This window comes from Chiloscyllium plagiosum, unplaced genomic scaffold (assembly GCF_037043375.1).
Source record: "Chiloscyllium plagiosum isolate Xiang-an unplaced genomic scaffold, Cpla_swu_hap1 HiC_scaffold_8, whole genome shotgun sequence".
NCBI classification, from domain to species: Eukaryota; Metazoa; Chordata; class Chondrichthyes; order Orectolobiformes; family Hemiscylliidae; genus Chiloscyllium; species Chiloscyllium plagiosum.
Window position 1 is genome coordinate 51,019,602 of NW_028270146.1, and position 25,622 is coordinate 51,045,223.

At 39.2% G+C, this 25,622-nt stretch overlaps 1 protein-coding gene across 4 annotated transcripts in view; it reads right to left on the bottom strand.

Moving 5' to 3' along the window:
• The window catches only part of LOC122553559 (kinesin-like protein KIF28), a 103,916-nt gene that overhangs the window by 70,469 nt on the left and 7,825 nt on the right, over nucleotides 1-25,622 (bottom strand). For all 4 annotated transcript variants that reach the window (XM_087989824.1, XM_087989823.1, XM_043697544.2 and 1 more), the window contains exons 2-8: nucleotides 24,309-24,500; nucleotides 23,859-24,065; nucleotides 23,719-23,754; nucleotides 22,224-22,445; nucleotides 8,569-8,723; nucleotides 8,249-8,360; nucleotides 3,731-3,798 (exon numbers count right to left, since the gene is read on the bottom strand). In XM_087989824.1, coding sequence (XP_087845950.1) covers nucleotides 3,731-3,798; nucleotides 8,249-8,360; nucleotides 8,569-8,723; nucleotides 22,224-22,445; nucleotides 23,719-23,754; nucleotides 23,859-24,065; nucleotides 24,309-24,500 — 992 coding nt within the window. The remainder of the gene's footprint in view (nucleotides 1-3,730; nucleotides 3,799-8,248; nucleotides 8,361-8,568; nucleotides 8,724-22,223; nucleotides 22,446-23,718; nucleotides 23,755-23,858; nucleotides 24,066-24,308; nucleotides 24,501-25,622) is intronic.

Sequence of the window (25,622 nt, forward strand, 5' to 3'; positions counted from 1 at the left end):
GGAGAGGATAGCAGTTTCCTTCCCTGCAGGACATTTGTGAACCAGATAGCTTTTTTCAACAATCGGCAATGTTTTCATGGTCATCAGTAGATTCTTAATTCCAGATTATTAACAAATTCAAATAACAGTGTGCAGTTCTGGTCGCCCTGTTAAAGAAAGGAAATTATTAAACTGGAGAGGGTTCAGAAAAGATTTACCAGGATATTGCTGGGAATAGAAGGCTTAACTTATAAAACCTGGAAAGGCTGGGACTTTTTCACTGGAGTTTAGGAGGTTTATTGAGATTTATAAAATCATGAGGTGATAGGTGAATGACAGGGGTCTTTTCCCTAATGTGGGGGAGTTCAAAACCAGGGGGCCTATTTTTAAGATAAAAGAGTTAAAAAGGACATGACATGCAACTTTTTCACAGGGAGAATGGTTCATGAGTGGAATGAACTGCCAGAGAAAGTGGTAAATGCAGCTACAATGTGTTTAAGAGACATTTGGAAAAATATGGACCAAACACAGGTAGGTGCGATTAATTTAGTTTGGGAACATGTTTGGCATGGACTGGTTGGACCTAACTGTCTGTTTCTGGGCTGTATGACTCTGAATCTATGATCCTATTTTTTACCTGTATAGCTACCCCGGAAATGTAGAACAGATTAAAACCATGACTAACAGCTGTGTAACAAAACAACTGACTCCTTTAACTCCTCCAAGACCCCTTGACAACTTTACCCTGACCCCTTGACTCCTAGATCCAGCCTGACTAGACCGCACTACATCGTTTCCTTCTGACTTCCTCATTCTCAATACTGGAAACTAATATCTAAGAAAAAAATATTGAATCTGGCCTACTAGTATGTGAGAAGAGAAACGATTTCAATGTAGATCATAAATTAAAACTGGAAATTTGAATAAGTAAACTGTCTGACAAGACCAAGTAAAGGCAATGGGAAAAGATGAAATGGGGAATCATGAATCAGGAATAGTAATTCACACCGTAAAGCAGCTAAGCATGTTTTGTCTAATAATGAGATAAATACAAACCTTTACATCCCAGAGTGTTGTCATAAAAATAATGCAATAATGTATACAGTATGGCTGGCAATCTGCCAACACAAGACTTTTATGAATACAATTGTACACAAGAATCTACCAAACTATAAAGACAGAGACAACAAGTGTGTCCCAACATAGTGTAAGTTAAATGTTCATTCATTCTTTTCTACTCTATACTCACACAAACTCATGGGAGGAACAAAATCATAGAAAACCCTAAAGTCGCTTTAGGAAAGAAATGTGTCAAGTTTCTTTCAGATCCAGTTCTGACCAAACAAGCCCTGAGTAACAAAATAGCAATATTACTTTGTTTTCTGAAGAAAGTGTCACTAAAAACCTTAATTCTATTTTCCATTCAAAGATACTGCTAGACCTGCTAAGTTTCTTCAGTACTTTATTTTATTAATGGCATACTAACTTTGCACTTCTAAGAACTCACCAGCTCCTGTAATGGTAACATCTGTGCACCTAAGGTAGAATGCTGCTGCCAATCCTTCTTCCAGGGCGCATCTAAGATTTCTAGCATTTTGTGCAGAAGGATGAGCAATTGCAGTGCTTGTCTTCAAGAAGAAGATAAGGAATGTTCCATAGTACTATATACCTGTACAGACTATATTATACTGATGAAAACATGAGGAGCAGAAGACATGACTCTCTCCCACTACAACTTTTCTGAACACCTCAAGACTTTTCAAGACTCCTCAAGATTGCTCAACACTGACAAGTGGCTGTGTTACATATCAGAATCTATGAAGTTTCAGCTGGGCTCCTAGGTTAAGTATTTCAGATCCATTATCGAAGATAATGCTCCTTTACCAAAATGTTTGCCGTAAATCTACCCTCCCTAAATGTAGCAATCTATTCCTGAGGTTGATGACTGTCTTTAAAATGTAAGATTCCTAACAGCTAAACTATTTCCTTTACCCTATCTTCCTCCCTGAATTATCCTGTTTAAATGTGGGTGGTTTGATCTTTTCATTATTTCATTACCTCTACAATTTCTCCCATAATTTATGTTTTCCTAATGTTAAATAGCCCTTGCTCACAAAACTTAGAGTCATAGAGTCACAGAGATGTATAGCATGGAAACAGTCCCTTTGGTCCAACCCGTCCATGTCGACCAGATAACCCAACCCAATCTAGTCCCACCTGCCAGCACCCAGCCCATATCCCTCCAAACCCTTCCTATTCATATACCCATCCAAATGCCTCTTAAATGTTGCAATTGTACCAGCCTTGACCACTTCCTCTGGCAGCTCATTCCATACAGGTACCACCCTCTATGTGAAAAAGATGCCCCTTAGGTGTCTTTTATATCTTTCCCCTCTCACCCTAAACCTATGCCCTCGAGTTCTGGACTACCCAACCCCAGGGATAAGACTTTGTCTATTTACCCTATCTATGCCCCTCATAATCTTGTAAACCTCTATAAGGTCACCCCTCAGCCTCCGACGCTCCAGAGAACACAGCCCCAGCCTGTTCAACCTCTACCGATAGCTCAAATCCTCCAACCTTGGCAACATCTTTGTAAATCTTTTCTGAACCTTTTTAAGTTTCACAACATCTTTCCAATAGGAAGGAGACCAGAATTCCACGCAATATTCCCACAGTGGCCTAACCAATGTCCTGTACAGCCGTAACATGACCTCCCAACTTCTGTATTCAATACTCTTACCTGATAACTAAAGACCCTTGATTAGGTGTGAGGTCAAAATACTGTCATCCTGATTGATTTGTGATTGGGAGTTCAATTTTCCAGATGGAAGAGATGACCATAATTATCTCTGCGAACAGTTTGTGATTTGTAATGGTAGCCTATGAATGGCTGCTGTCTGACTCTAGTGAGCTCTGCAAGCTCTTTTATTCACTCTGCTGTCTATAATGCTGTTCTGTCTAAGTATAACACCCACTAATGTAGTTGATTTCATCCCAGTCACTTGCATAAGACAGCTAATGTCTCTCCTGCTCCTCAGATGCTGCCTGTGCTTTTCCAGGACCATACGTTTTGGCGGCTAATGTCTCTAGTACATTGTGATTTTTTTTAATCATCATTTCATTATCATATCTATTCTCATTATACCATGCAAATATTTTCCACACCTGTCAGATTTCCCACCATATGAAGGGCATGGTTATAGATGAGGCTTAACATTCACTTCGCTTAGAATGTGGATTGCATATTTCATTTCATATTCTGTTGTCCTGGCAATGCATCTTGAGACCCTATTTCTTTTCAGACCTGCCTCCCCAACTTGTTATGGATTTCTAACTAATCAAGTTATGGAACCCCCAGTCCGTTCTCCATTTAACTTTTCTGTTTAGAGCCTCTCCACCCAAATGCATTATGCCAATCTACGAATCTTAACGGCTATTCATCTGACAGAGGCCTGTTCTCTCACCTTATCAGTTACAATCTATCCTTTCGTGTTTTTTTTCCACTAATGTAATCACTTCACTTGCATATTTGTACAAGTTTTCCTCTATGCCTTCATCCAAATCACTGATAAAAATAATAAAAAGCAATTTGTGTGATACTTGTAATAGTGACTAGGCCACAGAGACTTCACCATCTGTCTACACTGAAGAACAGATTGTAAGGATCAAAATGCTACACATTTCATTCAATATGGTTTTGTTACTGATTTTGAGAGAAAACGTATAAATAAATTATGGTGTACTTTACCTTTCTGCAAATCGTAATGTTGACATGGTCTCATCATAATAGATGTCTGCTGGACTAATCATTGTAACCTGGAAATAGTTCTTACAGTTAATGATCAGTATGCTACAGTAAATGCAGTAATCATTATGAATTAGACGCCACACCTTTCACTGCCATTTAGTCATTTCAAAATTTGAAGAAGGGATGCCCATAAAGATTTGTTCAACCATGCCTGCTTTTCACATGGATTAAAAACAGAATCTCTTACTTTAAAAATTAGAAGGGCCTCATGTGGAAGTTAATGTAATTTAAAGTTCTATTCTAAATATATGTACTGTACATAGGCCAAGGAATGGCATAATGGAATTTCATTTCGATAAATGTTAGGTGTTAGAGCCATAGAGTCATACAATCCTACAGCATGGAGACAGGCCCTTTGGTCCAAACTGGTCCATGCCGACCAAAATGTCCGTCAATGCTAACCCCATTTCCCTGCATTTGACCCATATCCTTCTCATCCTTTCCTATCCATGTACTTGTCCAAATGCCTTTTAACTGTTGTTAATGTACCCGCTTCAACCACTGCTGCTAGCAGCTTATTCCACATGCATACCACCCTCTGTGTGAAAAAGCCACCCCTCGGGTTCCCTTTTATTCTTTCCCCTCTAACCTGAAATTGATGCCCTCCAGTTCTTGATTCCCTAAACCTGGGAAAAAGCTGTTGTATTTTGATAATACAAACCAGGACAGGAGCTACACTATTACCACAGTAGGGCCTTGGGGAGTGTTGTTGAACATCTAGAGGTTCAGGCACATAGCTCCATGAAAGTGGTGATGCAGGTAGACTGGGTGGTGAAGAAGGAATTCGACATGTTTGCCTTCATTGGTCAGAATGTTGAGTTGGGACGTCATGTTATGTCTGTACAAGATATTGGTAAGGCAACATTTGGAGTACTCATACAATTCTGGTTGCCCTGCTGTAGGAAGGATGTTAGTAAACTGGAAAGGGTGCAAAAAAGATTCACGTGGATGTTACTGAGACTGGAGGGTTTGCATTATAAGGATAGACCAGATAGGCTGGGACTTTTTTCCCTGGAGTGTAGGAGGCTGAGGAGTGACCTTATGAAATAATGAGAGGCATAGATAAGGTGAAGAGCCAAGGTCTTTTCCTCAGGCTGGGGAGTCCAGAACTAGAGGGCATACGTTTAAGGTGAGAGGGGAAAGATTTAAAAGGGACCTGAGGGACAATTTTATTCACACAGAGGGTGATGTGTGTATGGAATACAGTGCCAGAGGAAGTGGTAGAGATGAGTACAATTACAACAATTAAAGGACATTTGGACAGTACATGGATAGCAAAGGTTTCGAGGGATATGGGTGAAACACAGGTAAATGGGGCTAGCTCAGTTTAGGAGAGCTGGTCAAGGAATTGGATGGAAGGGCCTGTTTCTGGGCTTTATGACTCTATGACTCAAAAGGAAAAGGAAAATGGGGGTCTCCAGTGTTCCATTCACTGAGGTCTTATTCAGGGAGTTTTGCCAGTCTCAATACATTCTTGCCAAATTAATAAATTAACTTCATGCCAAAGGCCTGACCAATCCATTCAGATACTTCTGGATTTCAATACTGTTCAACGCCAGTTACATCAGGTTTTTTTCAGTCCAGATTCCTGAAGTATTTCCACTCCAGCATGTCAGGCAGGATGCACTCTGAAGTTGTGGGAAATCCTCTGCAAATAAAGAGCTCTTTGGTATGTTGGTCAATTTCTGACCAACAGGAGAACACTTCGGCTATTGCTCTCAGCTGCCCTGATTTTAATTTTCAAGGAAGTCTGAGACTAGAGAACATGTAACAGAAAATCTTAGATTTTGTGTTCAGCAGATGGAAAGATCAAAATTATTAAGGTCACTGGAGAGGCTTCAATTGGTAGAAGGCATTTTATTGTTTTGATCGGGAGAAGAGTCATGCTCATGTTTTCACCATATTATACAGATGTACCACAAGGGTTTATCTCAAAGTGAGTTATAATCCTGCATTATGTACTCTGAAACAAATGGGGAATGTTGTCAGCCAGTTTTCATGAAGATGATATCCTTTAAATATTTACCAAAGCATAAAGCAATTTCACTGCTGCATGCAGGAATATTAACCTATAAAATCAGCTATGTAAATAACATTCTATTTAAAATCATAGTCCTTGAAATTATACAGTATGGAAATAGGTTGAAAAGCGTAATGCATTTGAAATTCTTCTTTCCTGCTATTGTGAGTTGTATTAATCAATTTATTTTGAAAGGTTAATGCTAAAGTTAAAAACGCGAAAAAAGCAATTTGAAATGAACATATTAAATGTTCATATGTATCAACCCATATCATAATTTCAAGGTCATTTAAAAAATTCATTGTTATTTATTTGGAGGTTGGTTGCTTTCCTTCCACTGTTTAATAGATTGCCAAACCCTACTGGTTTCTTAAATATTTGCAGAAACATGTTGGAAACATAGCATTTACTTTTTGAAATGTTCTATGTGTCTCTTATAGAATGTGCAACAATTATCTTTTGCTATTTTGATTTTCTTTCGCTCCTGTATCCATAGATTCCAGACCTTTGGTCCTTTTGCAAGGATGCTTTTTAATATAATCATGTAAACAGGAAGATGTGGAAATCCCTTGACTGGTCTCGCAGAGTAACTTTGGTAGACAGAAGACCAGCAGAACTTTTGGAGAAAAAGTCGATAATCAATTGAGGATCAGTTGACTTCCCACCAGCATTACAACTTGAGACTGTGAAATCCCTGGGGGAGCATCAGTAATGTAAACTGAGGACAATAACCATGTAATTTCCATTTGTTTTCCAATGTCCAAATATGTTAGCTTTCTGTCAACCAACACTAGATAGCTACCAGAATTAGAAGTATAGGTTCATTCTTCAATCCTTCAAGAATGGCTACACAATGGCTAGTAATAACTCCTAATCCCTACTGCAACTGAGAAAAACCAATAAAGGACTGAGTAAGCACATTGCTAGCCTGTATGGTTCAAATGTTATATTCAGTCACTGAAGAGCTCTCAAAAGCTTGTCTGCAAATTTCTTTCCTTCATAGTTAAGTGGACTGTGTTGTATGGTTTGCAAGTATGTTAATCCTGTTGAATTTTCTTTTTTCCAGTGTGGAAACAGGCCCTTCGGCCCAACAAGTCCACACCGACCCGCTGAAGCGCAACCCACCCCTCTACATTTATCCCTTCACCTAACATTATGGGCAATTTAGCATGGCCAATTCACCTAACCTGCACATTTTTTGAATGTGGGAGGAAACCGGAGCACCCGAAGGAAACCCACGCAGACACAGGGAGAATGTGCAAACTACACACAGTCAGTCGCCTGAGGTGGGAATTGAACCCGGGTCTCTGGCGCTGTGAGGCAGCAATGCTAACCACTGTGCCACCGTGCCCCCCACAAATTATGTGTCACAGAGTCATACAGTCAGAGTCATACAGCTTTGAAATAGATCCTTTCGTCTAACTCGTCCACATTGACCATGTTCCCAAAGTAAACTAGTCCCACCTGCCTGCGCTTTCCTATTCATTAACTTATTCAAACATCTTTTAAATGCTGTAACTGTACCCGCATCCACCACTTCTTCAGAACTATTCTGTGTGTAAAAAAGCTGCCCCTCATGTCCTTTTTAAATCTTTCTCCTTTCACCTTTAAAAATGCCCGCTAGTTTTGAACTCCCCCAGCCAAGAGAAAAGATCCTTATCATCCACCTGCTCTATGGCCCTCATGATTTTATAAATCTCAATCTCCTATACTTCACTGAAAAAATGTCCCAGCTTTTCCAATCTATTTTTATATCTTAAACCCTGCATTCCCAAGAACTTGCTGGTAAATCTTTGTGGAACCCTCTCCAGTTTAAAAGTCTTCTTCCTATAACAGGGCAACCAGAACAGCACACAGTATTCCAGAAGAGGCCTCACAATGTTCTGTACAACCACATGATGTCCCAACTCCTATACTCAACGGTCTGAGCAATGAAGGAAAGTGTGCCGAATGCCTTCTTAACCACCTTGTCTACCCATGTTGCAAATGTCAAAGAATTATGTATCAGAACCCCTGGGTCTCTCTCTTCTAATCATTACAAAGTTACTAATAGGTTTTAATTCTCTAAGCAGATGGGATCAGTTATGAAATCTTGTTCATGATCTGAATTCACTTCAGATTCTGAATGTACAGCAAGTATGGGCATAAAGCAGGATAATACAGTGTGAAAGTGATATACTAATGAATGGACAGATACCTTCATTTATGACATTTATTGTATAACAGTTGAATGAATTATTTTCTCTTTAATATATAAGCAGCAGAAGTCAGGAATTCCAAAATGAGCTACATTGGAGTTGTAAATATAAATGTACTAACTTCTTAATTGCAAGTCAATGCAGTTAAATGTAATTTGGAAAATTGCAGTTAAATTCATTTTAACATTTCTGAACTGAGAAAAAATTATTAAACACTTCAAGGAATTCATCAAAACTCACCATAATTGTCTTGCTGTTCCCGCCTAGTGCAGTGCTAAGCAGCCTGGTAAGTATTGAGTTACGGTAAGGAATGTACTGAACTCTCTTGCCCACAGCCTTGTCCGATAGGGAACTGCACAATATTTAATGAACAGTAAGCAGTTTCTCACTTTAACAACAGGTACATAAAGCCATCAAGGCTTGGTCACACTGATTTTGTTTCGTACAAAAAATTGCCAGTTCAGATGTTAGGCATAAATATTAAAACTGTAAGCTGAACTCCAAAAGCAATATTGGTTTCATTTATTTTTTGAAGAAAGGTCAGATTGGGTTAAGCTCACCTAATAACATTTCCAAGAGTTGTTAGACTGAGATTGATTGCCCGTGCTTCATTGAATCTGTCAGGAGCAGTTCCTGCACTTCGTTGCCTTTCACTGCCAGCCAAATCCACCAAGTTAATCTCTGAATGCTTTGTCATGAATTGGTTTGCAAACACCTGTTATGAATACTAAACAGTTATTTATTTCTTCATCAAGCTTATGTCAAGGTAACTGTCAAGTTGAGTGGAATACGATAGATGCACTATGAATTATGGACATAAAAATAAAGATAAAAAATGTTTTGAATAGCATGTAAGTACATACATGGTGTGTGATAGTGGGAACCTTGTTGTAACAATCATTGTCAGATTAGAAATAAGGAATATTGAAAAATGTTTATACAAATATTTAAGCAACTATTCAACAAGTGAGAAAGTAAAAATTGAATTCCTAGTTAATCCTTTTCATGTGTATGGTATTGTAGAAATTTAAAGGATTTGAAAGAATTAGGTAGAGCAGCAAATCAGAGCTGTTTTAAATACCTGGTGGCAGCATTATTGACTGCTCCAGAAAAATATATTGCTTTTCAATAATACCCCAGTATTGAATGACATGATTCTAATTTAACATGGATGTGGAATAAATTATGAACAGGAAAAATCCTTGCAGTTGACAATCAATACTGCTGGATATAAATAATGGAGTCAATAGTGATAATTCACTTTCTTTTGTGGGAAAGGACATCAGCATCTCATCTACAGACACCTAATACCACTAACCTAATGGACAACCTACACCGACATATAAATCATTGCCATTAACTGTTGAAGAACCAGGTAGTTTTGTTATTCATACCACAGTAGGGACTGATTCTCAGTTTTGAAGCAATTCAAGTTTGAAGCAGCTCTAATGGTTAGGTGTCGAGCGTGTAGTGCTGGAAAAGCACAGCGGGTCAGGCAGCATCCGAGGATTAGGAAAATCGACGTTTCAGACATTAGCCCTTCATCAGGAACATCCTGATGCCTGAAACATCGATTTTCCTGCTCCTTGGATGCTGCCTGACCTGTTGTGCTTTTCCAGCCCCACACTGTCGACTCTGATCTCCAGCATCTCACTTTCTCCTAATGGTTCGGTACCCAACATCACTGGGAAGAAGCAGAATCAATGTTCATGGTTGAGTATTTTTATTCTTCTATTGGTTAAATGAAAGTGGGAGTTCAGGTCACTATAAAGTCTTCAATCAACTTCCAATTATATCCAAAGTGTTAATTTTCGAATTTATCATTTGTGTACACAATAGGAAAACATCATAAAGAGGATATTTGCTATTAAGCCAAACTCATTTAGAAAATATTAATCTTCATAATGTTATCATTCATAATTCAGTGACATATCTGTATATAGGAGATATTGGAAGAATGAGTGTGGAGGATGCCTGGGAGGGCATGAGGCAAAAGTAGTCCTGAAGGGTTTTACAGCCTGATATTCATGGTACAATTGGGTTGTTGTCAAAATTAAGAGATGTGCCAAAGAGAGAGAAACATAGATGGACAATTGCCTCGATCATTTGCCATCTTGTGCTTCCTGCTGGTGGTTTAGGGTCTGGTTCTATTCCACTCCTGCATCCCCAGAACAAAAATATGGCAAGTGTTTGTAAAAGGCAGGTCTGCTGATTTCCTATACTCAAACTCCCCACTCCCTCCTCAAAAACCCAACCCTACCTTGACTGTGCCTCTTTATCCACCCTGTTTATCACATCCTCAAGGAAGGCTAAATTGTAAAATGGAATTTTCCTTTCATAAAATCATATTGACTCAACTTGATTGCGTTATGATTAACGAAATATCCTGCTACTTCCTTAATGTTGTCACCTGAACTACTCTTTTTTACAGGTCTCCTTTAATCTAATTTCCTGTTTCCAGTTGCCTGGCATTGCAATGTCAAGCTTGAGTTCAGTATTCAGTGACTGTGCTCCAATGCGATTGACAATCTTGAGACAATTCTCAGTACAAGAAGAATTCATCAGTCAGTCTACTCACCCATAATATGGGGCATTATAAATTAATTATGCAAAGAAGCCAAAATAATTAATGTGTTCTCAGTTTTGAAATGGAAGGCATCTAGTTACATGCAATACATAGATATTGGGTAGTGTTAATTTAATGAAAATGAACCATTCTCAGCCCACACAACACATATCATGGATTTCATTGACATAAACTTTGAAATCAGGTTTCTCAGGGAAAATGTGTAGTTTGTGTTGGATGTGGGATAGCTTTGTTTGATGGCTTATTTAGAAAAAAATGGCTACCATGCATGATTTCTTCATTTAATCCAGGACAGGATTCCAGTTCTAAAGCTAGATTACTTTGTGATGATTCCTCATCCAGAAAGGACATAAGGTTTGGGAATTTCCTTTCACCCCCTCAACCTATTCAAAAAGCTCATTTAACTTCTCATGATCAGAATGTCCTCACTCTGGGCCAAGTCTCTGACCTTTGATCATTGGCTTCCTGCTCTGTGAACTGAGAACTGAGGGAATGGCTTTCAAAGTTAAGTAAGTGATTATATGGAGTTCCTGAGGTGATAACAGTCAAACAATTGAGTAGGAACCTCAACAGAAGGCAGACCTAAGGCAATATAGAGTTAACTTCACAGTAGTAAAATTATTCCTCATAAATAGCCTCAGCGGTATATATTGAAATCAATCTTGGGATGTTAAAAATGTGGAACAGTCAGGAATTTAAGGATCATATTCAGTTTGAAACCATTCACAGTTTTAAATATATTTTTCTTGTAATTAGGAGACAATCCATTATGCAATAAAAAGTGCCTACCTTTTTACTCAGAGAGTAGTAAGGGTATGGAATGCTTTGCCTGCAAAGGTAGTAGATTCGCCAACTTTAAGTACATTTAAGTCGTCACAGGACAAGCATATGGACGTACATGGAATAGTGTAGGTTAGATGGGCTTCAGATTGGTATGACAGGTCGGCGCAATATCGAGGGCCGAAAGGCCTGTACTGTAATGTTCTATGTTCATATTTAATTGTGCAATCCTTACTAGCCCTGATAAATCATTGTGTGATATGCATTACTGAATTGATAGAAATCGACTGTTCTGAAATTCCAGTTCCACATACACTCACCCTGGAGATCCAATAATATAGAAAATTCAATACTGATTTATACATATCACCAATCAGGTTAAGAATACACATCTTGCAAAGGATTCTGGTTCTCTACAGACATCTCAAAACATAGTATATGCCTAGAATATAGCTGCTGGTTTTTAGATTTTGACAGATTTTGCACAGTACATTGCTAAGACTTGAAATGCCCTTGCCATCATGATCTTTACATTTGCACATTCATTTTTTAGCTATTGGACACGCATAAAAGTGTTATTAAAGTTTATCAGATGCAAGCTTCCGAAGTTTTTCTGAGTTCCAAAGTTTTTGTTTCCTCAAATCTGACTTATAATTGATATGAATTTGTATCCAGAGAGGATATGTTAGCTGATGCAACAATACTTAATAAAACCTTATAAATATTCTATTACACATAATACAATTATTCACAAACATTAGATTATATTGTATAGAAATATTACATTCCAAAAGAGTAGCACACATTTAGTAGTGTGACATGTTTCAAGTGATGGAAATGTGTTGCTGGAGAAGCGCAGCAGGTCAGGCAGCATCTAGGGAACAGGAGAATCAACGTTTCGGGCATTAGCCCTTCTTCAGGAAGGGCTAATGCCCGAAACGTCGATTCTCCTGTTCCCTAGATGCTGCCTGACCTGCTGCGCTTCTCCAGCAACACATTTCCATCTCTGATCTCCAGCATCTGCAGACCTCATTTTCTCTTCATGTTTCAAGTGACCTTGGCACAAAATGAAATCTGAGACATCTCCACCTCAGGTCACATGCTATGATACAATAATAATTCAAGTGTTTATTAAAGGAACACTTGACATGTTGACCATGAGATATAAGAGATGTGATGTCATGCTGTACCTTTATAGAGCCCTGGTTGGACCACACTTGGAATATTGTGTTCAGTTTTGGTCACCTCATTTCAGGAAGGATGTGGAAGCTTTAGAGAAGGTGTAGAGGAGATTTACCAGGATGCTGCCTGGACTGGAGGGTATGTCTTATGAAGAAAGGTTGAGGGAGCTAGGGTTCCACTTATTGGAGTGAAGAAGGATGCAAGGTGACTTCATAGAGGCTTACAAGATGATGAGAGGCAGAGATAGAGTGGATGGTCAGTGACATTTTCCCAGAGCAAAAATAGCTATCATGAGAGGGTATAATTTTAAGGTGATTGGAGGAAGGTTTAGGGGAAATGTCAGAGGTTGGTTCTTTACACAGAGAGTGGTGGGTGTGTGGAATGCACTGCCAGCAGTCGTAGTAGAGTCAGATACATTAGGGACATTGAAGCGACTCTTGGATAGACACATGGAAGATGGTACAACGAAGAATATGTCTGTTAGTCTGATTTTGGAGTAGGATAATAGGTCAGCACAACATCGAGGGCCAAAGGGCCTTTACTGTGCTGTGCTGTTCTCTGTTCTATAACACATCATCCCACTTTTCCCAATGATGAAAATTTATCCAAAACAGATGTGCATGACTGTATATCAGCACTCCCTTATAATTTGATAATTACACTAACGGGTAAAACAGAGTTTATATGACCAATATTTTATATTTCAATGTAATGCTTTAGAGATCTAATAACACACCCTGATTTATCTGGAGGGATACACAATATTCACTGTTGCTCACTTATTGTACAATTAGTTTGTCTTCCTGCTGTTTATGGCTGTTTGGTTTGAGCTGGCTTCTGATCCTACAAATGCCACGATCAGTTATGATTTTGTATTATTTAGGCTGGTTGCATTTTATGAAGCTTTTGCTGGTATCTACAAATTTGTATTTGTATTTATAACTGACATTCTCAGCTCAGTATGCAGCCTGGATAGTTCTCTACTTGCTCTCATTGTGTATTTCTTTCATTCTCCTCTATATTTGAAGGAAATTGTCCTGGATGGTTATCCCTTGTCCATTGATGTTGCATGAAAATGTAGCAATGCTATGCATGTATCTTCTTCGTTGTTTGACACTTAATGATTATTAATTTGATAGTATGTACCATTTGATCTGCTAGAATATTTGAGCAGAGATATTATGATAACAATGTGATACGGGTCAATCCCCATATAGCAAACGTTGAAATGGTTTGAAAGTGTTCTGCAGTCCGACGTCAGAGATTATCTGATCCAGGATACCAAATAAGCCAAAAATAACACTCATTGTGCCAATGATGTTTGTGCTGTTTATGTTGCTAAACCATTGAACAGCAGGCACTACGAGGATGCAATCAACTCTGTGCACTGTGTATCGTTCTGCTCCTATTTTTGTCCAAGTAGTGACTTGTGTGGATAAAGAGGTTCCCTTCACTGCTGGGTTGCTATGTTTCTCACATGCATTCATGAGTCATTGAATATCCTGATTTATTCCTGGTCAGTGCATGATTCCAGTAAGATGGACATGCTACCTTGCCCTAATGCTTTTGATATTAAGACTTATTTAACCTTGAAAATGATTTGCCCTGATGTAACAATTTCATCTCTGCATAGCAAAACTGAATAAATCTTTGCAAGTTCTTCTTTAACACTATCAGACCATTCCTCAATAATGATTATTTACATTTCTTGTGGTTGTTCATGTTCAGCAGCTGTTAGTTGCATCTGTTCAGACTGGTCAAAGTGTCACAGATTAACCTTGAGAACTTCTTAGTCAATAATGTCAATTTGTAGATTAAGCAGAATATTTTATGTGGGCTGGCAATCTGTTCAGTGTGTCAAATACAAACATCTTGGTACTTGGTTAAAACCTCACTTCAAAGTCATATCCTTTTAGATTACTTCGATTGGTTCAAATGTGAACTGCTCTGCCTCAGTTGGTGTGGTTTGAATCTCCTGAATTGTGAACACATTGAGATCTGTGCACACTGGTAGGTCTATGTCTGGACCGATGGTATCTATCAGGAAAAGGATTTTGGGAAACCAAGATGAGCTTGAGTATTGGCACTGCAGTGTGATTCTGTCAAAGAATGAAGTTGTTTTCCATCATATCCTGAGTTATTCTAGAGTGTACCACAGATTTCCATTTGTTGAGGTGCATATCTTTCAGAATGCTTAGTGATGACTTGATTTCATTAGCTCCTGAGTTGATTTTTACTTATAGTATGTGCTTTCCTGTCTTTTCAGGACATATAATACTATTGTTTTGATCACTTTATACTAACGACACGGTTTGTAAGCCTAACAATATGGAAAGTATCAGTAATCTTCTGACATTTATCTCTCACTTGGTTGATTCAGAACTTCACTGATCTGTTTACTTTTGTGCAATTTCTTAATACTTTCTTTAATGCCAGTGTTTGGTGTTATACTACCTTATTGGTCATATGTGTTGTGATCTAGGATCTGGCTTGACTGTGGGAACCAAATTTTGCACATGTACCCATACTCCTTGGTGCCACAAGATTCACAGATATCAAGAAAAGTTGGACTAGTTTTGGGTAGATGTGATAAATCACATTGGTTACAGATTTAGATGGTTTGATGCAACTTGCTGACTGTAACAATACTGTTGGTGACATCAAAATCATGGAACTGCTGTTGACTTTGCAATGTGGGTTCATACGAGCGTCCATCCTCAGGTAATGCATAAATGGTATCACACGTTTTTTTTTCCCAAAAGATCTTTTCTAAAGGTCTTCACTGATGTAGAAGCAGATGCACCTTGCTGATAATACCTCTTCAGAAATATTATACTCATGTTTTTTGCTGTGGCATCTTCTGTCATACTCATCAACAGGCTCTTCAAGCAGCTGTCTGTGTGACATGAGTTGGAGTTTGTAAATCCTGAAGTTAAGTCTACCTTGAGCTGGTCTTTGATGATCTTTCCAGATCTCTTCTGGATCTTTTCTGATCATCCACGGAAAGACCAGTTGTTCTAATTTTGCCAATAGCAAGAGTGATTTTCAGAGCCTGTGTCTCATAAAAATTTATTTTACAGGTTTTGCATTTCTCTCCTATTTTTCTTCTTGCTTCTCATCTTTTTAATTTTTCTCTGCTATTGCTCTTTTAAGAAATGTGGCCTTGAAGTTTAAGAACCTAAGGCTTGTAATAGCAGATTTTGACTCTAGGTAGCAATCATGCCAAAAAAGGGAATAGTGATACTGATGATAGGAGCAAATAACTGCAGATGCTGGAATCTGTACTGAACAACAAATGCTGGAGATCACAGGAAGTCAGACAGCATCCATGGAGAGACAGCAAGCTAACATTTCAACTCTAGATGACTCTTCATTAGAGCTGAGTGGATGTGCCCTGATGAGCATGGACAGCATGGATGCTGTCTGACCCGCTGTGATCTTCAGCATTTGTAGTTTTCAATTATGATACTATGCCAGCTTTCTTTTCAGTTTCACACTGATTTGCAGGAAGTAAATGGCGAAACTCACAGACATCATATTGCAGGTAAACCTTTGACACATAGGAAATCATTATTTTAGTGTTTCTAAGCAGTTTTTTTGTTAAGATCCTTTGAAACAGTGCTTTCAGGACTGTTTAACTGCCTTTTTAATGAAATCAGATCAAGGGACTGTCTAGCTTGTTTCTTTTTAAAGAGAGAGAGTATGTATGGTGCTTCAAATCTGTAACTTTAGTTTTGATTGTAATTTCATTTTTAAGTAAAGCACTCATAAAAGTTTCCTGTGTCTTGAATGAATTTATATTCAAGCCAAAAAGAATTTAACTCTGTTCAAATCAAAAGGAATTTAACTCTGTCTTTTTGGTGGTCAATGCCTTAAATAGAGATATGTACTGCTGCTGAATGTCTGAATTCCCTGTTACCATGAGGCTGCTATTCAGTTGATCTTCCATTAGTTTTCCAGATATCTACCACATAGAGGAAAATGAAGCTTTTATACCCTCAAATCATATATTATGGTGAATGATAATGTCATGGGATTATGCCTTCTGCTCCTTGATTCTCCCACAAGGGGAAGCAACTTTTCAACATCAACCCTGTCAATTCCCCCAAGAATGAGTACAGGCGCAATCTACTCAGCCTGTCTTCATATCCACTCATTTCTTTCTCACTGATGTTACACTCACTGGTTTATATCTGCACTAAGGCATTAGTGTGGTGATCTAGACCTGCTATCATTGTGTGAATTAGTATTTACTGAACTTACAAACGCACCAATTGCACAGTTGAGTTTAGTTTTAACAATGCCACAAATGACCATATAATGATGATGAGATAGGATCCCTGCTCGGCCCAGATTATGAAATCACCTTTGTTCGGTTTCTCAAGAAACCTCCTAACTCTTACGTACTTCTGATATGTAAATGACAGTTGAATCTACAACTGTCTGTAAAAATATCCTTGCATTTTTTAATGAGCTACATCATGAACTCAAATTGAAGTTTGAAATATTCAATGATTTCCCTTGCCTCAATGACCTAGTTGAGAAATTGACTGGGGTTCTCCACAACTGTCCGTCACAAACCTATTTTCACGGGTTAGTATAAGTAGTTCTTTCTCTAATGCAATGGTTGTGTTCTCGCGCAACCCCACATTATAGAAAAATTGCACTTTAGAAACACCATTAAACGTGTTGGCGATGAAATCGCATTACAGCCAACACATGTTTTAAAGGTTCACATTTTAGAAACAATGTCCCTAATTTGTCAATTGTGTTATGGTGAATTTGCATTAACGAAATGCACAATATAGCAGAATGTCCTGTATTTGTACAGTTTCACGCACTTGGAAATTAACTACATCAGCAATTTCCTAAACAGGGCCAGAGCCACTTGTTCATCCTGCAAGCTTAATGTACAAGTCAGGCACATCAAGCCATCCTAGGTGAAAATGGGACACTGGTCAGATCATTTCTCACTGTATATCATGCAAACCCATATGCTAAGGTTATCACTTTTGGCTCTGAAAATCTTGGTCTACCTCAAATGAAGGGTAAGATATCTCAAATGTTTGAGTTACAGGTGAAGCTGGCAGTTTCATGATGCAATTATGCAAAAGTAGCCTGAGTGGTGTCCCCCACAACAGGTTGCTGCTGTCAAGCCAAGAAGCTGTTTTGTCTGTCAAACAACTGTATGATATGATATATGAATTGCAGTGCCAGTGTGTTGCCATGTAAGTACACCCTAAACACTGAAAGATCATATCAAATAACTTGTCCCTTTAGCATTCAAATGAGTGAAGTAGTGTTTGCACCAAACCAGCCTATAGTTGAAAACCTCACAATACAGTGTCCAACAATTGGATGTTTGCTGGATAATCCTAAATAGACTAAGTAGCAAAGAATTATGCTGACAACAATCTAAGATAGCCAGTTAGGCTGACAGTATGGTGCATTTGTATGTACTGGAAGCTACATATATTAATACACAGGGGCCTACACTTACACATACATTGCCTGTTACAGCTTAACAAAATAGGTGATAACAATTTGATGGTTCATTTCTCAGGGCAATGCCTTTGCTAACCAAAATCAAACGGCTCGGTTTACTGTTTGAACAAAGACTGTAAGAAATAGGAACAGAATAGGCCATTCGGCCCCACAAGCCCACTCCACCATTCAACAAGTTCATAGCTAATCTGAGATTCTCCACTTTCCCGCCCTTTCCCCATAATCCTGATTTCCCTACTGATCTACCTATCTCAGCCTTAAATACACACAAGGACTCTGTCCTCACAACGCTTTGTGGCAAAGAGTTCCAAAGATGCACATTCCACCTGGGGAAATAATTCTTCCTCATCTGTCTTAAATTGGTGCCCCAAGGGATATAGAGGGTCACTGGCAGCAAGGCATGAAGGTTGCTTTCAGCGTGTCATCCTTTTCTTCATGGGTCCAAGCACTCAATAGCTATAAACTCCATACAACCCTGTCACGGTAGGTGCTGCAAGACGTGTCAGAGTGTGGACATAGATACCACCATTACGCATGGGGGACACCTCCCACCTTGTACATGGCAGGTACTCATGTGACTCAGCCAACGTTGTCTATCTTATACGTTGCAGGCAAGGATGCCCGGAGGTATGGTACACTGGGGAAACTGAGCAAAGGCTACGACAACGGATAAATGGGCACCGCACAACAATCAATAGACAGGAGGGTTCCCTCCCAGTTGGGGAACACTTCAGTGGTCCAGGACATTCGAACTCAGACCTTCAGGTGACCATCATCCAAGGCAGACTTCGGGACAGGCAGCTGCGAAAAGTGGCCGAGCAGAGGCTGATAGCTAAGTTCGGTACCCATAGGGATGGCCTCAACTAGGACCTTGGGTTCATGTCACATTACAGGTGACCACCATTGCACTATACACACGCAGAGATACTCCTACACATACACACTCTCACACACACACAGACACTCCTATAAACACAAACACATGGACACACATATATACAGACACGCACACAGACACCCACACACACCCTTGCAGACACACACTCCCACACTCACACATGCACCCCCTCACAGATTTAAGACACTCTGCACTCACTACACACACAGATTAACTTTCTCACACTCACAACCCCCAACCCAGACAGACACACCCACACACACACACACACGGACAAAGACCCACAAGCACACATATATTTTGTGGGGTGAATTTGTACTTTCAGGGTTACATTGTACTTTGCTCAAAAACTGCATGCATTCATGTAGAACTCCATTATCTCACTTTTTAGATTAGAATCAATCTAAACATAATGGCATAGACAGAGAACACAGGGGGCTAACACCTTCAACATATTGTCTAGCTATCACCATTGTTAACAGCTAACCTGAGAATGCAACTTTTTTAAAAAAGGTTTTGTGATTTACACATGAAAGAAGTGAAACTATCATGGTATTCTAACAGATGAAAGGCTTAACAGACAATCAATCTTTCAATGTATAATTTCAGTTACATCACACTGTAAAGTTTTGCTATAAATTCTGTGTGTTAGGATTGAGCCCTCCACTACCACCTGATGAAGGAGCAATGCTCCGAAAGGTAGTGTGCTTCCAATTAAACCTGTTGGACTATAACTTGGTGTTGTGTGATTTTTAACGCTGTAAACAAAGGTTCCCTTTTGGATGCCCACCAGCAAATACAGCATGGTTTTCTTGTGCTTCCCACATGGGAGACCCTACCACCGGTTAACACCAATGTAGCCAGGCCGTCAGCTGGACACTTATTCCAATTAAAGGCCTCAAGTGACAAGGTAGTTTGAAGGCCATCCATAGGCCTTCCCATCATAGAATTGGCATAGAGACAGGAAAACTCTCAGGTTTAGCAAGGCCCACTGCTACCAATTTCCTCTTAGAGGAGGACATAACATTCTGCTTATTGTTTCTCAGCATTTAATTCCAATTTGTTCTTCATTTGTAATTTGTTTTCAGTTTGATTGTAGTTTTGCTTAGAATTACGTAGGATATGAAGCAGAAAAGCAGGGCATTGGAACTAAGCAGTCCATGGTGGTGATTATGCTCAACTCAAGCCTCTTCTCATCTAAATTTATCATCATACTCCTTCTTCCCCTTCTCCCTAGTATGCTTGTCCAATATCCCGCTCAAAGCATCTATATTACTTGCTTTGGTAGAGTATTTAATATTTTCACCACTGTGTGAAAACGTTTCCTCTGAATTTCTTATCGCATTTTTTGGTGACTAACTTGTATTGATGACATTGTGTTTTGCTATTCCTTCAAAAAGAGACATTCACTCTGTACCTACTCTGTCAAAACATTTCATCATTTTAAATACCTCTATTAGATTACCTCTCAGCCTTCAGTTTTCAAGGCAAAAGTGGTACAACCTGTCAGTCCAATCTACACATGAATGACCACACATTCCTCATATTATCCTTGCAAATCTTCTTCGCACTCTATCCAGTACCTCTATATTTTCATATGATGACTATAGCATCATATGGTACAATAAGTGTGATCAAATGAAGATTTGATATAAGATTAGCATAACTCTCCTATACTTAATATCATATAAATTATTTCTTAATTTTGCTTGTGCATTTTGATTCAAAGTATTATTTTACCAGATGAAACTCTTTAAAACATTATTCATTTAAGAGATAGAATTAAATGATCAGTTTGTTAAGTAGTCCATCATACTTAATGAGACATACAATTCACCAAATCAAAAAATTACATGTAAATAAACTCTCAATTCAACTGCAATTTTTACTTGTAATATGTTATTCTATTAGACCCCTTTTTGAATTGTTCCTATTATTCCCATTCAGGTTGAGCAAATATCATGTTCTGTTCATTAGATTATTGGATTGACTTTTATTTGGAATGAGCCTAACACCCTACCCATCAGAAAGTTATCATGTTGCTCAACAGTAAATAGGATCAAAAGGTGGAAAAACTGATAATAGACATTTATGGCTTTTTACTTTCATATGCATTGTAGTCTGAACAAAATAGATGAATTAACGGCACAAATAGGATAACAAGTTATAAACTTTACAGAGACTGAAATTGGTTGCAAGAAGATCAAATTTGGGACCTAAAAATTCTGGAGTATGTGAGTTTTCCAAAGGAAGGGCAGGGAGAAAAGGGTGGTGTGTTAGAACTAGATTGAATAAGTACAAGAGCAAGAAATGATCTTGCATCAGAATCCGAATGGCTAGAGGTAAGAAATAAAAAGGGAGAAAAGACACTGGTAGGAGTAGTCTATAATCATCCCATTAACAATAGCTATATAGTGGGACATAACCAGGGCATGTTACAAAGGCAAAAACAGGGTAAAAACAAGGACTGTAGATGCTGGAAACCAGATGCTAGATTAGAGTAGTACTGGAAAAGCACAGCAGTTCAGGCAGCATCCGAGGAGCAGGAAAATCGACGTTTCAGGCAAAAACCCTTCATCAGGAATAGAGGCAGAGTGCCTGCAGAGTGGAGAGATAAATGAGAGGAGAGTGGGGGTGGGGAGAAAGTAGCATAGAGTACAATAGATGAATGGAGGTGGGGATGGAGGTGATAGGTCAGGGAGGAGGGTGGGGGAAGGTAGCAAAGAGTACAATGGGTGAATGGGGGTGGGGATGAAGGTGATAGATCAGAAAGGAGGGTGCAGTGGAAGGTGGAAAGGAAGATAGGCATGTAGGACAATTCATGGGGACAGTACTGAGCTGGAAGTTTGGAACTGGAGTGAGGTGGAGGAAGAGGAAATGAGGAAACTGGTGAAGTCCACATTGATGTCCTGGGGTTGAAGTGTTCCGAGGTGGAAGATGAGGAGTTCTTCCTCCAGACATCGGGTGGTGAGGGAGCGGCGGTGAAGGAGGCCCAGGACATTCATGTCCTCGGCTGAGTGGGAAGGGGAGTTGAAATGCTGGACCACCATCTTTCTGCCAAAGTATAACCAAGGCCCATTCAGTTGTCAGACTCTCTTGGTGCCTCCAAATGAACATTACTAGTTTCCTGCATTAGTTGAAAATAGTGTTGAGCATTATCAGAACAGGCATGATCTCATTGAATGGCAAAGAAGATTAGATGGGTTGACTGGTCTCTTTCTGCATCTACATCTTATCTCTCTTATTGGGCTTACACTTACTACCTGTTGAAAATGGATATTGATCACCATGTGGGATCTGCTGCTGGTGGTGTTCCAGTTCGTTGTTGCGACACTTCTGTTCCGAATTCCTTGATCCAGTAAAGCCTCAAGTTGCTTAAAATTGCTACATGGCACTGATTTCAGACTCTCAACATAAAATCCATGTCTGCCTTCCCGCACACGCAGGCCATGAGGCTTACGAACCTTTGACAGGAGGTCTTGAACCTTAGAAACCAAGTGTAAACATTAACATGGACAGGCATAGTATCAATGGAGTTGTCGTAGATAGAACAGATATGCAGGAACTAAACAGCAACAACACCCGATCATGTGAATTAATCCAATGTAGGTCAATTAGAATGTTGCTGAAAATGTGTTGCTGGAAAAGCGCAGCTGGTCAGGCAGCATCCAAGGAACAGGAGAATCGACGTTTCGGGCATAAGCCCTTCTTCAGGAGAGCTCCTGAAGAAGGGCTTATGCCCGAAACGTCGATTCTCCTGTTCCTTTGATGCTGCCTGACCTGCTGCGCTTTTCCAGCAACACATTTTCAGCTCTGATCTCCAGCATCTGCAAGTCCTCACTTTCTCCTCCAATTAGAATGTTACTTGGTTTGGGGAAATGTTTTATACTAGGTTTATTTTTCAGGAGGCACACCGAGACAAATATTGACTCTGCCTGGAGAACCATTTGAAACACGCTTTGGTCTGCCTGAAACTTGTAAAGAGTTGACCTCAACCAATGATGCAGACTGGCACATTCCAAGCTCTAGGACTACATGCTGAGGGACACATTAAAACCTGAGCTGGCTGCTGCCAAGGCACAGTGGGGAAAGACCACCATCTTTCTGCCAAAGTATAACCAAGGTCCCTTCAGTTGTCAGACTCTCTTGGTGCCTCCAAATAAACATTAATAGTTTCCTGCATTAGTTGAAAATGCCATTTTTTTCCAACTGTAGAAAAACCCTGAGGAATGTTAATGCTCCAATGCTTTTGTTTGATTTTCTCCATAAAGATTGTACTGAAGTGATTTAGTACATTTGTATGTACTTACAGATGATTTTATGAATAAAGTATATTTTGAAATAAAAAATTAGGTACAAATTATGTTGTCATTTAAGATTAAATGGTATTGTTGCTGAAAAGAAAAAGGGTTGAATACATATGGGAGCAGAATTCTCATGGTGTTGAGTGCTTTAGCTCAGGTGGAGTCAGTTAAAAATGGTTTGGACAAACTATCTGTTCAAATTGTAACTTCTACATATTTCTAGTGAACTTAGCTTCATTATTGAATTTTCATGAGGAAGTTTTAAAAATCAAGTAAATCAATTATGGTATGTGATGTAGTGGTGAGGCTGCTGGCACAAAAAAGGCAAAATTTAAGCTGTGTTCACATTTGCCCATGTGACAGATTGAGGTTTGCTGAATAAAGTTGGGAAACACTAAATATCTAGGTTTTAATTTTCTACTTGATTTCTATATAGTGAAAGATTTAAAAGTACCTGTTCATTGTAGATCTCAAACATGCTAAAATAAACCTATAAAAGACAATACGGAATCAATAGAGGAGCACTTCAGGATGCCACAATAAATGTGAAATAAACTCTGATTGAGTGCGTATGTGATAACACTGACTCCTTACATAAAACTGTCCATCCTTGCTTTGACGCTGTTTAATTTCCTGGAAAAGTGCTTCACAAATCATGGGAACAAGACCTTTGTTTCCTCCATATCCAGTCATCAAATAGCTCTTCCCTGATCCAGTCTGACCATAGGAAAAAATGGTTGCATTGTACCCATTCCAGGCATTTTCCAAGACAGCTCTTCCAAGTTCATTAAAGACATGCTCCTTTAAATGTTAACAATAAATTAATCCCTGCATAGTTCAAATTGTAGTACAATACTATAAATTATTATTATTTAGCCCAATCTATGGTTGTAATACTTTTCCTTAAAATACTATAAAAGACCATTACATTTCTGATAATACTTTGTACTTAACTGCATATCAGCAGTTATAATCTTAATGCTAAAAACCAATTAATAGTTGCATTGCTATACCTTATTTCTCAGAAAAGATTGTCTGACTGACCTGACTGATGTATCGGCTGTGAGGTCCATTAGGCAGGAAAACTCCCTGGTCATTCTCAATATACCCATCAGTTGACCAGTAGCAATAATCAAAGGTAAAGGTTCTTTTGTTTTGGAGGTCTTTTGGATCCAGAATGGTACAATTGTTGCCAGCCATTGAGATGATACATTTACTTCTCATTGCTTTTTCTCTCTTAGAAAATCATGTGCAGGAATAAACAACACATACCGATTAATTTTAAGGCATTAGCACTGAAAATCCACACAATGTAATCTCGATTATACACATCCAATGCAGATCATTTGAAGAAACTGGGACGGCAACTAAAATTCATAGGATAGGACAGTGAACATGTATCCCTATGTCATCCATGATCTACCTCCTTTTAGCGGAAGGTTTTCTATCCCTCCCACAAACTGTATGCAACCCTCAATTAACCTCTGAAACCAATCTTAATTTTTTTTTACTCACTCACAGAATGTGGGTGTCGATGACTTGGCCAGCATTTATTACCCATCACTAGTTGCCTTGAGGTGGTGGTGGTAAGCTGTCTTTATGAACTGCTGCAGTCCATGTGCTGTAGGTCAACCTACAGTGCCATTTAGGGAGGGTAGTTTCAGGATTTTGATGCACAGAAGAAATGGTGGTATATTTCCAATTCAGGATGGTGAATGCCTTGGTGGGGAACTGGCAGGTGGTGTTCCCCATGTATCTGCTGCACTTGTCCTTCAAGGTAGAAGTTGTGGGTTTAGAAGGTGCTGCCTTAGGAGCCTTTTCTGTAATCCATCAATCAGATGATGCACTCTACTGCTACTGAGTGTTGTGAAGTGAGTGGATATTTGTGGATGTGGTGTCAATCAAAAAGGCTGATTTGTCCTGGATGGTCGAGAGTGTGGTGCTGGAAAAGCACAGCAGGTCAGACAACATCCGAGGAGCAGGAGAATCGATGTTTCGGGTAAAAGCCCTTCATCAGGAATCGTCCTGATGAAGGGCTTTTGCCCAAAATGTCAATTTTCCTCTTCCACGGATGATGCCTGACTTGCTGTGCTTTTCCAGCACCACACTCTCGACTCTAATCTCCAGCATCTGCATTCCTCACTTTCGCCTTGTCTATTGTTTGAACTTTACCTGTCCAGGCAAGTGGAGAATATTTTATTACACTCCTTACTGTGGCTTGTAGAGAGTAAACAGGCTTTAAACAGGTAAGTTACTCACTTCAGGATTCTCACTCTCTAACCTGCTATTGTAGCCATTTTATTTATATGAATGGTACAGTTCTAAAAAAATGTCAACCCCCCCCCCCTCCCCCACCCC